The 17343-nt window shown below is 47.2% G+C and overlaps 1 protein-coding gene across 1 annotated transcript in view; it reads right to left on the bottom strand.

The window, feature by feature from the left end:
- PGAP6 (post-GPI attachment to proteins 6) overlaps positions 1–17343 on the bottom strand; it is a 654474-nt gene that overhangs the window by 504751 nt on the left and 132380 nt on the right. Inside the window, exon 4 of the mRNA XM_086941336.1 lies at positions 13424–13557. Within this exon, the coding sequence (XP_086797462.1) occupies positions 13424–13557 (134 nt within the window). The remainder of the gene's footprint in view (positions 1–13423; positions 13558–17343) is intronic.

Below are 17343 nucleotides of genomic sequence, written 5' to 3'. Positions count from 1 at the left end.
TTTGTTGTGGAGCGGGGGCACCACTCGTTGGGCCCTGGCCCAAGGCCAGGAGCTCCGCTGCGCCCCATAATCGCAAAGATGCTAAACTATACAGACAGAGATGCTGCGCTGCGACTTGCAAGGGACAAGAATTCGCTGCAGTTTGAGGGCTCTGAGATATCGCTTTATCCTGATTTCACGGCCAGAGTGCAGGAAGCTCGGAAACACTTTGTCCCATTTAAAAGGCAGCTGCGTGACTCGGGCCTGGACTACGCCATGTTGTACCCCGCAAAACTGTGTGTCAATCGGCAGGGGAAATCCCCCCTATTCACAGACCCGAAGGCCCTGCAGCAGGCGTTGAAGGGGTGGAACACCGCAGAGACACAGTCAGACCTCTGGAAGGCGAGGAGACTAGTAGCCAGCTGGATGAACAGGAATGACTTTTTTGAGCTGCACGATGCCAGAAGGGGTAAGGGGCAAAATGTGCGGTGAAGCCTGGAGCATGGTGACAATATAAAGGTTGGACATGAAGCCCGGTAGTTGGGAGGTGGGGCGGGCAAGAGGATCTAGTAGTCCTGATGGCAACCACGAGAGTATTGTACAATGAGGTAACTGTCTACACATGCAAGGACGGATATGAATGCAAAGTTGCCTAGGTGATGGGCATAGTCTGACGGCACACACCTGGGGGCATAACTGATGTGGAGGGGGGGCTTCAGCGATTGTGGAAATTTCTGGTGATTAAAGATTTACAGAGGGGACTGTACAATCTGGTCCTGAATGATGCAAGAGAATCAGCACAACGGGAGTTCAGAGGAGGGCGTTTAGTAATTGGTGTAGACGCACTACCGGTTGGTTGTGAAGCAACCTTGGCCCCGTGTGCTATGTACCCAAATGACTCCCAGAGGGTCAATCAGTTCGGGGAGTTGAATATGGAGGGGGGGGAGGGGGGGAGAGACTGGGGATTCTGCAAGGCCAGGATGGGGGTGGTCTGCTGTGGGAGGGGGGTGGGGATGAATGAATGCTTCGGTCAGATGTTGTTGTTGGGGGGGGGGGGTCAGTTTTGTTTTTTATACACAGAGCAAGGCGCAGAAACACACAGTAGTGCAGATTGGATAGCAATGGCAGGCACTGCTGAACCAGAGAACCCTAGACCTGTAGACTCGATTAGAGTGCTTACATGGAACGTTAGGGGCCTTAACGATTACCGGAAGTTGAGGAAGGTTTTGAGTTACTTACAGAGACATCAAGTAGACTTGGCACTCCAACAGGAGACCCACCTTCCGCAAGAGAGCAGGATGCAACATTGCAGAGGTTTGGAGGGTTACATCACCGCGGCGGGTTTCACGACGCATGCTAGGGGAGTGTTGACCTGGGTAAACCCCAAATCGAAATTCACACTAGAGCACTTGAGAGCGGACCCGGCTGGCCGTTTTGTGATATCTAGGGGCAAAGGATTGGGGCTGGACTTAGTTTTAGTTAATGTGTATGGCCCTAACTATGATTCCCCAGAATTTTACACATCGCTAGCTGCGATTGCCCGTGACTACAGTGGGGCCCGGTTCCTGTGGGGAGGGGATTTTAACTTGGTACTAGACCCGGTACTGGATAGATCGGCAGGCCCAGCCCGTAGGCCCACAGCTGCTGCTCAAGCGTTGCATAGCGTGATTACCAGCTTAGACCTAGAAGATGTGTGGAGAATAAGACACGCAGCTCAGGGGAGCTACACACACTACTCGGCCTACCATGACATCCACACTTGAATAGACTACTGGCTGGCGTCATCCCCCCTGTTGGGACAGATACGTGACTGTAGGGTCTTCCCGCGTACCCTGTCAGACCACTCACCAGTCCTCTTAGTTTTGGCCACTCCTAAGAAAACAATTCCACCGTTTACTTGGCGATTCCCCCCCTACTCGCTCCTTGACCCGCTCTTCAGAGGAGAGCTAGCGGAGGCTACTGACGTGTATTTCGAAAGTAACATAGGCTCAGTGGACTGCTTTCAATCACTTTGGGAGGCATTTAAGGTCTATATAAGGTGCATTGCAATGTCTAAGCGCTCCGGGGTCCTTAGGTCCATCAGGCAAAGATTCGCTGAATTGCGGAGGTGATTAGCTCACTTAGAGGAGCAACAGCGGAGGGCCCAGGATACAGCAACGGATGAGGATATAAAATCTTTGCCAGCCGAATCTCATGAGGAAGCAGACAGGGAGGTCAAACATATGGGCAAGTACACGTCGGCCCGCACGTACGGTGAGGGAGAGAGACCCAGCTCAGTTCTTGCGAGTGTGCTGAGGGGAAGGAGGGGCAGGCCACAAGTTACGGAGATCAGGACGGACGAGCGTGAAGTCCTCACGGACGAGGCTGATATAGCCCAGAGGTTTAGAAACTATTACTCTGACCTGTATGATTTCAAGTGCGGGGATCTAGACGACGAAATTCTTGATTACCTGGAGCATATAGAGCTCCCTACACTCACCAACACGCATAGGGAATTCCTGATGCTACCTATCGAGAAGGATGAAATTGTGGAGGCCCTGGCGGGTATGAGGTCTAGTAGTGCCTCTGGAGCGGACGGGCTCATGGTGGGCTTTTATAAGGCGTTCCAGGAACAATTGCTCCAACATTTGTCGGCGCTGTTTAATGATATTTGTGTAGAAAGAAGCATGCCGCAGTCCATGAGGGAGGCAATCATGGGCAGTCAGCATGTATCCTTTTCTGGTCACAACATGAAATGGCTCAGTATCAAAGGAAGCATCAGATTTTCGTTTTTTAGACTGACGAACAAGCACTCGATCGCCTCTAGTGAAAGTAATGTCTTTTGTATGTCAGAGCTTGCCCACATAGGCCTTGATTTCCCTTGTACTTGATGTTCTATTGGTGCATTGAGGTAACTTGGTCATCATGGCTCTCCCAAACAGGCTTTCACCTGTGGTCAAGTGAGGTGTCGAACCGTAAACTCGAAGCATATAATTCAAAACAGTTTTAAGGTCAAGCGTTTCCAATACAGCATGCTGAACAGCTTCAAGAGTACTCATGAAACGTTCGACAAGGCCATTGGCCTGTGGCCAAAGAGGGGTGCTCGTGTGGTGCTTCACATTAAGATAACTGAGAAAGTCTCTGTATTCTAGACTGTTGAAAGGTGGGCAGTTGTCAGATTTTAAGATTGCAGGAACACCCCATGTCGTGAAGATGCAGTCTAATATATTGATCAATGTCGATAAAAGAGGGACGAATGCCGTTCTTTGAACTTGAGTGGAAGTCAGCAACAAGGGTCGGTGTGCAACACAAAGTACATTCGAAGTGCTCAGATGTGCCTTAGGCGGGCCTGCCAATGGTCCCCTGATTGGAGGCCTGTTGGCGTACAGAAGGGAGTCGAAAGAGTGTCAGAAATATGCAGCATGGCCTTATTAAAGGCGTAATCATGCTGCAGCATCGTCTATGGGCAGAGACTAATTGTGGAATTAGCTCCTCAATCAGAGATCGGGAGTGAGGTAGAGGGAGGGAGCCCTTGTGGTTTCTCAAATTCAAATTCAAAAAGTAGCTTTATTCGATTTTAGCAAGGAAAATCATAAAAGCACATTTTAATACAGCATGATAAAAAGAATTTAACTCAGACCTAGTATTAAATTAGACATAAACAATGAGAAACGACTTTTAAAAATTTTTTCTTAAAAAAGATATATCAAATTCAGAGGACAATCAATTCATAGATGCTCTGCACCTTACTGCAAATTTCAAAAAGCTAGCAGCTACAGTAATGGTATGTTCATCTTCGAGCATATAGAGCTTGAGTAAGGCTGGTCTGCACTGTCTTAGACCCCATTGTTTCAAAAGTGGTAGGAGATGCTTCTTTCTACCCCAATCATAATATTTGCAGAATAAAAGGACGTGGATATTGGATTGCTTAGAGGTATTGTCACAAGGACAGACCACCAGATTAGTGGACCAGTCATTTGTGGTGGGAAATGTTAATAGGCGGTAGAAGCACTCTGTCCTCATCCTTGTTAGCAGCATTCTCGTATAGGTTGGAATATGCGGAGAAAGATAGGAGGGAATGCCAACATCATGAAGAAGGAGCTTGTGATGGGCAATCGATAGTTTGTTACCTTCAATATAAGAGCGCCTGTCTTCGAGTAAACCTAAACAGCGGGCCTTAAGGTCCTTTTTTAGAATAGTTGTGCATAAGGTCGGATTGGCATATAAATCAGCTAAATCCAAAGATGTTAGGAATTTCCGCACGTAAGCGAGCCAGGATATTTTTCTTGGGTCACTTGAGGCCATGCAGTCCATGATCACATCTCGGTTTAGCACAGTTTTTTCCGAGGTCCATATTTTGTGCCATAAAAGAATTGGTGCGGTTTTAATTGTGTCCGAGATATGTACACGGGCAAGCTCGTTGTGGCAGACTGTGGTGGAGGTTGATCGTGGCACAGCCAGCAGGTATTTTAAGAATGCATTCTCGCTGGTTTGTATCTCTCCACAATCCGCCAGACCCCAGATTCCAGCCCCATATGTTGCAGTGGAAACGCACTTAGCTACAAATATATCCAACAGGATCCCTACCGGTTTCCCACCTAGTTTTGTGGCAAATTTCTTTAGGGCTCCAATTTGTCTTATGAAAGCCAAGTTGCGGGTATGAATAGCATTTTTCCATGACCCTTTGCTATTGAAGAGTATGCCCAAGTAAGTAAAAGTTTTTGTGAGAGAGATCTTGGATGCGTTAATGAACGTGTTGCATGAAGTCTTCTTCTTTTTACTACAACACATAGTAAATGTTTTACTTACGTTGATCTTTAGACCTCTCTCGCCCATAAATGTTGAGAAGGCTGACAGTGCTTTTTGTAGCCCTAATTGTGTCCTTGACATGATAACGGCGTCGTCCGCATATAAGAGAATTGGAACTGCCAGGCCTTTTATTTTAGGGTAGTCAACGTTCAATTTTGCGAGGCAGTCGGCGACGCTGTTTATATATAAATTAAAAAGAAAAGGGGCGAGGATGCAACCCTGTCTAACCCCCTTTTTGATGGGGAATTTGCTCGTGCAACTCCCATCCTTGCCGTAGCGAACCTTGGCCCCAGCTCCACGGTACAATTCTTTTATGAAAGCAAGTATGTTGGGATCAACTCCCATGGCGGTAAGGGTAGACCACAGTATAGAGTGGTTAAGGCAGTCAAAAGCAGAGCTTAAGTCCACAAAGGTCATATATAAATTACACCCTTTGGCCGTCACATATTTATCGGTAATCAAAGCTAAGTTGAGGCATTGTTCCACTGTCCCAAGGCCAGAGACAAATCCATATTGAAATTTGGATAAGGTGTTATTTGCCTGGGCCCAAATCTGCAGTTGATTCAGCAAGACTCTCCCCGCCACCTTCATCATGGAGTCCAGCAAAGAAATGGGTCTGTAACACTTTGGGTCCATTCTTTCCCCTTTTTTAAAGATTGGTATTATGATGGCTTCTTGCCAAGTTTCAGGGAATCCTGTGTGAGCATAGGAGTTAAGGACGTTTGTAACAATTGGTGCCCACAGTTTGATGTTGTCTTTAAATAAATCTATTGGTATTCCGTCCGGCCCAGGGGCTTTAGCATTAGAACTTTCAAGAATGGCCAGTTCCACTTCTGCATAATTGAAAGAGATGGTAAGTGGAAATGACTCTGTGTTATTTCTTTGTATCCCGTTGCTCTCAGTTTGATGAATGTCAGGGTGGGGTGGCTCAATCTGTTCATCTAGTTTATACAATTCTGTAAAGTGATTTATCCAGACTTCCTCTTGGATGGCAATTTCTATGAGGTCAGTTGTCCTATCTATGAAAAAAGGGGCGTTGACCTCTCTCCAAAAGGCCGTGTTGTCTTTTAGGATACTTGCTTTTACCAAAGCTTCCCAGGCTGCAGATTTCAGTTCCTTTTTCCTGTTTTTAATTGCCTGTTTATAAGCTGCACGGGCTGATCTTATTTCCGTCTGATTTTTTGGGTGTTTGTTGAGAGTAGTCTTTAGGATATTGTGTGTACTTGAACATTCGCGATCAAACCATCCAGGGCTTTTTGTCCCATTACTTTTGTTGTATTTTCTATACAGGTTTTTCCTAATTTGTGACGCAATTTGATCAAAAGCACTGATGATGATTTCCTGTGGGTTGGGAGGGTATTCTAGACAAATCCGGAATAGATCAGGATCAAAGTTGATCAAATTTTCGAGAAACTTGGATGTATCAATTTTTGCCCACTTTAAAGTATAACCGTTTCTCGACGAGAGTGATATGGAATGTGAATAGAGGTTTCCTGTAGTGCTCCCGGGCTTGTTTCCACTAATGGGGGAATATATTTTCGCACTGATAGGGTAGTGGTCACTCATAACCAGCTCCTCTCTCCTTGTTTCTCGGGCATCGCCGTGGTGACTATTTGACAGAAGAATAAAGTCTATAGTCGTGAGCGAGCCCCTTCCATGGAATGTAGGTTGGAAGACAGTTGGTGGAACTGTTAGGTCATTAAAAAAGCCCAAATCCCATTCGTGCAATAAGTTGTTTAGTTGGGAACCCATAGCTGAGTGTTCGAAATGGGTGGTGTGTTCGCCATTTGGGGCTCTTAGGTCGCAAACCCTGGTTCCACTATATGGGCATAGGTGACAGTTGAAATCTCCTAGAATAACTAAACGACTGTCTAGACGAGGCCCACCCATGCCCTTCTTGATGAGTTTGGATATAAAGTCTATGAATTTTGGTTGGTCGTCTCTCTGTGTACTATTATATAGGTTTACGATGAGAGAGCTAACAACCTCTTTCCCAGTCATTCTTAAGGCCTGTGAGTGGAGGCTAAAGGACTTTAAGGTAGGATCAAGTGAGGCAAGCTCAATGGGTTCTAAAGATACATTGAGTCTATTTGTAACATATAGGCAAAGACCTCCTGAGGGTCTGCCTCTGGTAGACTGGGTAGCTGGGGTGAAATGTGTGCTATAGCCATCCAGATTGGTAGGTGTCAGGTCCCAACATTCCTGTAGTGCTATGATATCAAATCTATTTATAAAGTTAAGGAAAGTTGGGTCCTTCGCTTTGGCTGAAAGACCGGCTATGTTCCAGGTTAGGAAAGACAAGTGTTGATTAAAGTCGGTATGATTTGGGGGGCAATAGGGATGACTGTGATCAGGGGTTAAAGTGGATGGAGCCAAGGGACCATTTATTTGTACGACAGTGGGCCCAGAAGGGGACATATTAGTGGGGCCAACAATAAGTTGTTCTATAACAGGTTCCCCATATTGACTTGAGGGTGACCCAATACTAGCAGGGGGCAAAGGAAATTTTGTCTTATTCTGGGGAGATGGATGGTTGCTTGATGGTCAGTCGACCATTTCTAAAACTGAATAGTAGTTGCTGGTTGGTACCCCCCTCCACCCCTCTGCGTAGGGTTGCTCTCTTCTTTGCTTCCAAGGGTGAAAATCCCACTCCCTTCCTCTGTTGCGTGTATCTACCTGAGACCAACTCCAGCCTGGGGATTGGTTCCAGCTAAGAGGATAATCTTGATCGCGGGGGATCCTTGGAGGATAGAAGAAGGACAGACGATGGGTGTCTATAGATCCCTTTCTCTCCAAGGTTGACCAAGAGCAAATATATTTAACAGTCTCTGGATCGTCAAAATTGATGATAATGCAGTCCCCCTGTATTCTTTTTCTAGTTTCCCCAATCCAAGGAACCCTGCGTGTCATGGAGAGCCTGCTATTACAGTGGGAGGGAAGGGGTCTGTTGACGTTGAGCCATTGCATGACTTTATTTTTTAAGGACCAGGTGGATTCACTCGTATTTTCATCTAGTTCTGGGACTCCCGTAAGGATCACGGTGTAGGGAGTTGCCTCTGGGGGGAGGTGGATAGGTCTCTTTGGCTTAGCTGGTTTATTCGTAGTATCACTTGCTGGTTGTACATCTAAGGGCTTGGGAGGGGGGGGCTTTGATTTAGTTTTGGAGGGCTCGGAGGTTATTAAGGTTGGCTTTCCCTGAGCTTGCTTGGTGGTGTCTTTAGTGTTTGTTGGAATTACTTTAGTGCTAGTAGGCGTTTTGGGAGGTTTACCTGCCGGTAAAGCGGTGTTATGTGTTGGTGGTGGGGGTGCGGATTTCTGCACAGTGGTTTCCCTAGTATGATTGGGAATTGTGGAGGCTGGGGGAGCTGTAACAAAGCTAAGAGGTTTTTGTTGGCTAGTAAGGTTGATAAGTCTAGCAATTTGTTTCTCGATGTTATTTAAGGATCTTTCGATAGGTAATAATTGGGATTTTATGAGATCCTTAATTGTGACAACCATATGTGTGTTAAGCTCTGCATGATTTGTAGTTCCAGCGGCAGCGTGGTCCCTCTGAGCATCTTCCAAGGATGCAGCTGTTACCGAGGGGTCATCCACATTAATATGTTGGGGGGTACTGACATTGTTTTTGCGTTTAGTGTGGGGGGATTTTTTTGACCTTGTGTGCTTTGGTGGACGTTTCTGATTAGTCGTAACAGTTGGCCTTGTGCTATCCTGTTTAGGGATGGCTCCCTCCCTTATCCCCTTCTCGGTATTAGTGGCAGGGACAACTAGAAGTTGCGACTCTATTAGAGTTGGCGATGCCATTTGAGTCTGGCTAATCATCAGAGTCGGTGTTTTCTCCAGGTCTTCCTGCGAGGTTTCCCCCAAGGATAAGTGAGTGACGGATAAATCAACACTCATAGGAATGGTGTGTAAATCTGCATGGACTTCTTGCAGTAATGGGGCGTTGTTGCCTTGTTGAATGGGTGTTTTGGCTAAGGCCAGAAGGCCCATGGAGGATCTTCGTGCTGCTGCTAAGTCCTGAGAGACACGTCTTTCCAATAAAACAATCCCCTGGTTTATTGCATCGTTGGCCTTCGTAATGAATTGGTCAATTGGACCAGTCACCTGGCCCGCCCCTTGTGCCGTCTTACTCCGCATGACCCTTGTAGTCATGAGGGCTCTATATTAAACGTACACAAATAAAGGAACAGGGGATAGCAAGATGCTATCAGAATGCAAGGGGAGATGTCAAAAGGGCTAGATGATATAAAATAGGCCCAGGCCAGGCTCGCTCAGGCTTGAACGGGCTTAAACGGGCCCGCCCTTTGCCCGGGCTTCGCCCCGGGCTGCGACCCGCGCGCGTCCCGCGATGCGCGTTTGAGCCCTTGCTTAAATGCTGTAGTGTGACGAGGGGCGGGCACTGGGAGGGGGCGCGGCTCACGCGGGAAGAGGAAACAGCTGATGGACTTAGCGCTGTTCCTCGCAGTCCCGGGGCCGCGCCTCTCACCTCCTCTGCGGCCTCGCGGTGGCTTTCTCCTTTCTCTTGATGCGTGGGCGGTCTGGTAAAGAAGCTGCTACTCCTGTAGCAGAGGCAGGACACTGGGAGCGCTGGGAACAAAAACCTCAAAGGCGAGCGGCACCCGCGAAGCGGGGGCCGCAAGAGGTTATAGACGCCTTGCTGGGGGCGGGCACTGGGAGGGGGCGCGGCTCACGCGGGAAGAGGAAACAGCTGATGGACTTAGCGCTGTTCCTCGCAGTCCCGGGGCCGCGCCTCTCACCTCCTCTGCGGCCTCGCGGTGGCTTTCTCCTTTCTCTTGATGCGTGGGCGGTCTGGTAAAGAAGCTGCTACTCCTGTAGCAGAGGCAGGACACTGGGAGCGCTGGGAACAAAAACCTCAAAGGCGAGCGGCACCCGCGAAGCGGGGGCCGCAAGAGGTTATAGACGCCTTGCTGGGGGCGGGCACTGGGAGGGGGCGCGGCTCACGCGGGAAGAGGAAACAGCTGATGGACTTAGCGCTGTTCCTCGCAGTCCCGGGGCCGCGCCTCTCACCTCCTCTGCGGCCTCGCGGTGGCTTTCTCCTTTCTCTTGATGCGTGGGCGGTCTGGTAAAGAAGCTGCTACTCCTGTAGCAGAGGCAGGACACTGGGAGCGCTGGGAACAAAAACCTCAAAGGCGAGCGGCACCCGCGAAGCGGGGGCCGCAAGAGGTTATAGACGCCTTGCTGGGGGCGGGCACTGGGAGGGGGCGCGGCTCACGCGGGAAGAGGAAACAGCTGATGGACTTAGCGCTGTTCCTCGCAGTCCCGGGGCCGCGCCTCTCACCTCCTCTGCGGCCTCGCGGTGGCTTTCTCCTTTCTCTTGATGCGTGGGCGGTCTGGTAAAGAAGCTGCTACTCCTGTAGCAGAGGCAGGACACTGGGAGCGCTGGGAACAAAAACCTCAAAGGCGAGCGGCACCCGCGAAGCGGGGGCCGCAAGAGGTTATAGACGCCTTGCTGGGGGCGGGCACTGGGAGGGGGCGCGGCTCACGCGGGAAGAGGAAACAGCTGATGGACTTAGCGCTGTTCCTCGCAGTCCCGGGGCCGCGCCTCTCACCTCCTCTGCGGCCTCGCGGTGGCTTTCTCCTTTCTCTTGATGCGTGGGCAGTCTGGTAAAGAAGCTGCTACTCCTGTAGCAGAGGCAGGACACTGGGAGCGCTGGGAACAAAAACCTCAAAGGCGAGAGTAGCAGGATGGGACTGAATCCTGCTTCAACTTTTTATGCTTCTTTGTCGACTTTGACAGCAAAAAAGACCAGTCACAGGACCGACCTTAAGAGAGGAAAAGGATCCGTGCCATAGGAGCGGGACTTACGCAGGGAACGTGACTTCTACTATGTTCCGCTACAGACAACTACACTTGACGGTCTCAGATAGTCTTCAGGTCCAATAGAAGGCCTTAAAAATTCGAATCGCCCACTTCTATGGCAAGTCAGATTTTATCATGGCAACCTATTTTTAGAACCTACTGGCCGGTTCTGGTAAGAGAGTTTGAGCTGGAAAAGAACAGGTGTTATGGAAATCAGTATTTGCTGTTCTTTCTCAGACTGCAAAGTTAGAGGATTTTGTGAACTGAACGGTCAACAATCATGCTGGGGTACAGGGAGTGTAAATTGAAAAGCTTTAAGATGTCAGGATTTGTTCTAGAACACAACCTTTGAAACCTTTGAAAAGCATTCAAAGGAATTGTAGAAATTTAAAAAAATATATCAGCAGTAAGGAAAGCCTATTTTTTGTAACTCTGAAGTGTGAGGAAAACAACAATTCTAAAAGGATCTAAAAAAATCAGAACTCTTTATTTGGTGATGTGCAAATGATAGATATTTGCTGAATTAAAATTGCAGGTCAGTGAGAACATTGGTGCCTATTTCAGTGGAAAATGTGTGGTCTGCAAATGACAGTATGCTACCACATCATGCTTTAGTAATATATTTATTAAAAGAAAGTGTTACATTCCTGCCCCCACATGACAATGCTATGAGTGATCTAAGTGGAAAGACAGAGGTGTTATGTGGACCCTATATGTGGGACAGATTCTTTTTATACATGGAGCAAAACAAAAGCTTTTAGTTCAGAAGACTTGAATAACTCCCATATTTGAATGTGCTCTCACATGTGATAATGGAGAAAACAGCGACTCAGTGGAAAAAATGATTTGCCTATTTGAGACCGGTTTATGGGTCAAAGGCATTAGGGTTAGGTCACGTAGATCATCTACCTCACTAGACCTGCAGGTCTTGTTATATTTTTATGAATTTTCAAGGCCTGATGAGGGCACAATCTTCCCATGACTTAGAGCTATAGCTAGAACCCAAATATCAAAGGAACACCAGGTGCAGGTCCATTAGTGACATGTTTCTGAAAAACTTGGCATGGGGCAGGCTTCACCAACGAGTAGCTCGTGAGCTACTGGAAACTCTTCAGCTACCTGTGAGTAGCTTTCCTGTTTGTTCTCCAGCCTACTAAATTAGAAGCTTTTGTTTGGTTGAATTAATGTCATACCTGCCAGATTACAACATATTTTCACTGTGCGAGGAGGCAGGGCCTGGTGCTGAGTGTGGCACTCTGACCCTCGCCAAGACCCCTACCCACTCGCCTTTAAACAAAAACAAAAACGAAGGGTTATTGAGGCTGTCCCCGATGTTCTGGGGTGTTTTCACACCTTTTATGGACATTGGCTGGTTACTGCTTCCAAAAAAGCTGGAAATACACTGTTTACAGTGGTTTTCAGTTAGTTTTCCCTACCACTGTGTGATTTCAGCTCATCCCTGGGGGACGTGTGAAGGGAGCCGAAATCGTGTGACACACGATGGCAACGTGCGAGTTGGCAGGCCTGTAATATATGTATCAAATCCATAACAATTGGCCTTTTGTGCCTCCTATCAATGTTCAGGATCTATTGTTAATCAATCAGAATGCATTTGAATACAGAACGTAAACTATCTTGGCTCTTCCAGAAATAATTACCGTTCCTATAGTGAAAAATACAGGAAGAGGAGACCGAGCTACCCTGTTCAACATTAAACCCAATGCAGCACCATACAATTTAAGAGGATATGTACAGAACAGGGAGGGGGCTAAGTATGCCATCATCTGAAATGTATACCAAGCACTACTTGCACACATCACATCTATCAGAGGAAATGGGGAGGCGGCGGGGGAGAAGTCATGACTGACTACATGGAAAGCTGTAGTTCTCCCCAAAGGGGGGGGGGGCATGTATAACCTGCTGCTATCAACCATTAGACATGTCATGGCCTTGACCAGGTGACAGTAGAGGTAAGAATGGACAAAAAACATGAACAACAATAGGCAGGTAATTTGTGACATGACTAGTGTGCACAGGAAAACCTAGCAAGTCAGGAAGTATGAGAGAATGAGGACAGGATATCTTATGGCCTATGCACCAACAACTTTAAGCCCTACACCACCATCCCACCCATTTGACCACTTTCAATCAAATATTCTACTCAAATATGCCACCCAGATTATCCTGGAACAAAAAAGATCAGAATGCATCTCTTCTGTATTGATGCTATTCTACTGGTTGCCCTGAAGCCCAGGATCAATTTTAAAATCCTGTGCCTTGGGCATGGCACATGCAAAATCAAACCCTAATACCTTCCGAGGCTGCTGCTTTCATTCCCCCTATCTACAATTAGCCTCCCAGGAATTCTGCCTTTACCTCAGACAAAATTCTGATGAAATACAACTGGTTTCAGGGGAAATCTCAGCATATAAAGATACCATACCTCTGTGGCAAGAGAAAGACTACAAGATCCTGTACAGTTATGAATACTATTCCACCAAGAACGTATTTTGATTTATTCTTTTGCACCCCATCTTCATCCTCAACCCCACTGTCCACCTCCATACATTCTCACCTCTTCTCTCTCCCTCCGTGCCCCAGAGTGCCCTAAAACATCCACGAATGTGCAACAGGACCATGATAATAATAAAAATTAATAAAATAAATAGAATGCTCAAGGCGTTCAGGATCTTATGAATGTATTGCAAAACTATTACATTGTCATTGTAAAAAAACTCTGGCATCCTTGCCTCAACGCTTCTGCACTTTCCCAGGTACAAACTTCTGCCAGGTGTGACTTCAGGTTAGCCTGATTGAATGCTACTCGCTTACTTTAGATGCATTGGCTTGATAGGTGAGGTAATGCTCAGTCGCATGGTAGTATTTGGCTCCAGAATCGCAGGATTCACAACACGCAGCAAAAACATATCAGGTTGAAAGATGTAGGCACACATGCTTGAGAAGCCCTACGGGTAGAAAAAGGGACAACATTAGACGGTGACTGACTTCATTTTCATTTCTTTTATACTTTCAAGTCAATTTCCTTCACCAATATGGTTTATACAACATGGAAAATATTTTGATAATAAGTCAAGTAAATATACATTGTCAGTTTTAACAATACTGCCTCCCCTTTATTTACTTTCCTCTGGGAGACCAGTCTGCCATCTTTTCCCTGACAGCACAATCATCCTCTTTTCTGAAGACAGGGTCACCACACACTACATTTTAACTTTCGGGACCACTTACAACATTGTGGGCATGCTTCTGTGACCTTTGCACAGGGCTCCACAGATCACCTCATGATTCCATTTATTCAGTGTTCATCATCCCCGTTATGCACTGCCGAAAAGACCTAGGAATCGATTCTCAAACATGCCACTGCACCTTTTCCTACTACCCTTTACTTTTTAACTTCCATAGAAATTTAAAGGGCGGGGGAGATTAGTGACAGTGCCCCATCTTAGTCTCCATCTCCAATTACAATTTTTTTCTTTAGTGCTGACAATGTCAGCTCAACCCAAGAGGAGTGCAGCAATGGGTTATGCTTAAAAATCTTCAATCTGAAAGGGGTTTCAGTTTCTTCTAGTGTTTGCAACCATAATGTGGGCTAAGTAGCCAATTCCGCGTGTCTCTCCCATACAGTGATTTCTTGGGGCCCCACTTCTCAAATGCAAGGGCATAATTTAAAACAGTTGCTGATTTGCAGGATGTTTCCTTTATGGGTCACCTATCACTATTTATTTTACGAAACAGTGGGGGGGGGTATTATTTAGGGTTCAGATCATACCTAAAAATTGTTGCACAAATATAATATTGGGAAATTCCATTCTGCTCTCAATGCTACTAAGGGAGGGTGGAAGAAGTGACTACCGTCCCCTGACCAACCCTTTAAGTCTCCTAATGGATTTGGTCCATTTTGTTCGGATGATAAAGTCTATTTTCAGACCAAAGTCAGAATGGTGGTGTTATCTGTCCTTTTTTGTGTCATGATGGGGTTCTGTTGGAGTGACAGCTATTGCTCATTTTTCAGGTGCAAGCAAGTGCATGCAAAGAGTCACTGCAATGCAGTGCTCAACAGATTACTTACCTTCAGTAGTGCTTTTTCTGGATAACACTATCTAACTGTAGATTTCGCAACTTTATTATATCCCAAGGTGCCAAACTGGATCACAATATTTTCACAGCAGTGCTTCTGCACCTCGTTAAGAGGACCTTGCGGCTCCAAATTGGCTTAGTTATGCCCTCGAAGTGACACAGATTTCTCATCTTTAGAATAGAGACCAAAGCAGTTCCTTCCAAGGTGGAGCGTCCGTGGAGTAGGCTCAGATCAAAAGGTCTTGCAGAACCGAACAGACAAAATTCTCTTTCCATCCGACCTGGCTGTCAAAGCAGTGCTGCTTTGTGAATGTGTGCACTGATGACCACGTCGTAGCCTGACCTGACAGTTGTCCAGGACAGGCACTCTGCATGCCGAAGCAGTGGTGGCAGAGTTAGCCGTGGTGGAATTGGCTCTTAGAAGTTCTAGAGGCTGCTATTTTGGCCATTGCATAGCAAATCTTAATGCAGATACCACCTTGACTTTCTTTGCCCCAGAAAACCCCACATGAAGCCGATTACCACCCGGTGGTCTTTTATGTGATCAAAATAAGCTTAAAGCTCTCTTGGGGTCCAGCCAATGGAGTGCCGTCACCTCTTTCAAGGTGAGGCAAGAAATGCTGGAAAAGTGATTGCCAAACTTAAAAAGGAGTCCCGACTTTTGGCAAGAAGGCCACCAGAGATCCTCAGTTGCAGTTGGTCTGCAAAACAAAAGGTGGTTTAGGGCAGGTGCACCGTCAGCACCTATAATTTACTCATGCTATACATCACAAATGTATTTATTTATCTATTTATAGAGGCAAACTAATACCCGAAGGCGTCTAGATGCTAAAAGAAACCTGAAGTGATAGCCAGATCTTAGCAATGCACAAACGTTTGCATTTATGGAAATTGGACTAACGGGTGAAGAGAACCATTTTGAGGGCCTTCCTAAAAGAAAACACGTCAGAGGAGTCCTTTAGATTGGTGGGAAGACAGTTCCATAATCTAGCGGTGACATTAACTAAATGTTTGCCCCACAGATTGAAAGCCGAAATCGTGGAACCTCCACTAGCTTTAGAGACGATGACCGAAGATTTCTTAGCAGAATATGCCAAAGGAACTGATCCTTTAGGTATTCCAGTCCGTGATTGTGGAGGGCCTTAAAAGCAATACAAAGTGCCTTAAAATCAAACCTCTTCTCCAAAGGAAGCCAGTGAAGGGATTTAAGTGCTTGTTTAGCTAAAGAATGTCTGGGGATCTCTTATAATAAATGAGCAGCTGCGTTTTGGAGAACCTGTAGTTTCTTAAGAAGATCCTTCTGTAAACCAACAAAGAGGGGGTTACAGTGGTCCAACTTAGATAAGATGAGCACAGAGACAACTGTTTTTGAAGATCCTGAGGTATAAAAGAAAAGATTTTAATTAAACTTTTTAATGTAAAAAAAAAAGTGGACAAGGTGATGACTGAAGTCATCTGCGGCGTACCACAAGGATCATCACTCAGCCCCACACTGTTCAACATCTACATGAGCCCCCTTGCGGCCATTGCACAACAACACAACATCAACATCATCTCCTACGCCGACGACACCCAGCTGATCCTCTCCCTCACCAACGATCCCGCCACCGCCAGAACCAACCTACACAAAGGAATGAAAGACGTAGCAGAGTGGATGATGAACAGCCGCCTGAAACTGAACTCAGATAAGACGGAAGTCCTCATTCTGGGATCCTCGCCCTCCGCCTGGGACGACTCCTGGTGGCCCCCTGCCCTGGGCAGCGCACCTAAACCTACAGACCACGCACGCAACCTGGGCTTCATCCTGGACTCCTCCCTCTCCATGACCAGACAAGTCAACGCCGTCTCCTCGTCGTGGTTCAACATCCTACGCATGCTACGTAAGATCTTCCGGTGGATCCCCACCGATACCAGGAAGACGGTCACCCAGGCCCTTGTCACCAGCCGACTGGACTACGGCAACTCCCTCTACGCCGGAACCACAGCCAAACTACACAAAAGACTCTAGCGCATTCAGAACGCCTCAGCACGCCTCATCATGGACATTCCCCGACACAGCCACATCTCCTAACACCTGAGAAACCTGCACTGGCTCCCCGTCAGCAAGAGAATCACGATCCGACTCCTCACCCACGCACACAAAGCTCTCCACAACCAAGGCCCAAGATACCTCAACGACCGTCTGACCTTCTACACTCCCACCCGCCAGCTACGATCGACCAGCCACGCCCTCGCCGCCGTACCTCGCATCTGAAGAGCCACAACGGGAGGAAGATCCTTCTCCTACCTGCCTGCCAAGACGTGGAACTCCCTCCCCATCCACCTCCGCCTGACCCAAGACCACCTCCCCTTCAGGAAGCAACTCAAGAACTGGCTGTTCGAGCAGTAGCGGACCCCCCTCCCCCAAGCGCCTTGAGACCCTCCGGGTGAGTAGCGCGCTATACAAATGCTTTGATTGATTGATTGATTTACCTGCTGGGTAAAGGACAAGGCTGTATTGCAGATAACATCCGTTTTCTTTTGCCTTTGTAACTGTACTAGGGAATGAACAGAGTTCCTGAGGCTACCAATCAGGAGACCAAAAGGCGGAGTTACTAGCAAGAGCGATACTTCATTTTTTTTTAAGGTTAACTTCAGGCAATTCTCCATCATCC

This window comes from Lissotriton vulgaris, chromosome 10 (genome assembly GCF_964263255.1).
Source record: "Lissotriton vulgaris chromosome 10, aLisVul1.2, whole genome shotgun sequence".
Lineage (NCBI taxonomy): Eukaryota > Metazoa > Chordata > Amphibia > Caudata > Salamandridae > Lissotriton > Lissotriton vulgaris.
This window is presented reverse-complemented; position numbering and strand designations above follow the sequence as displayed.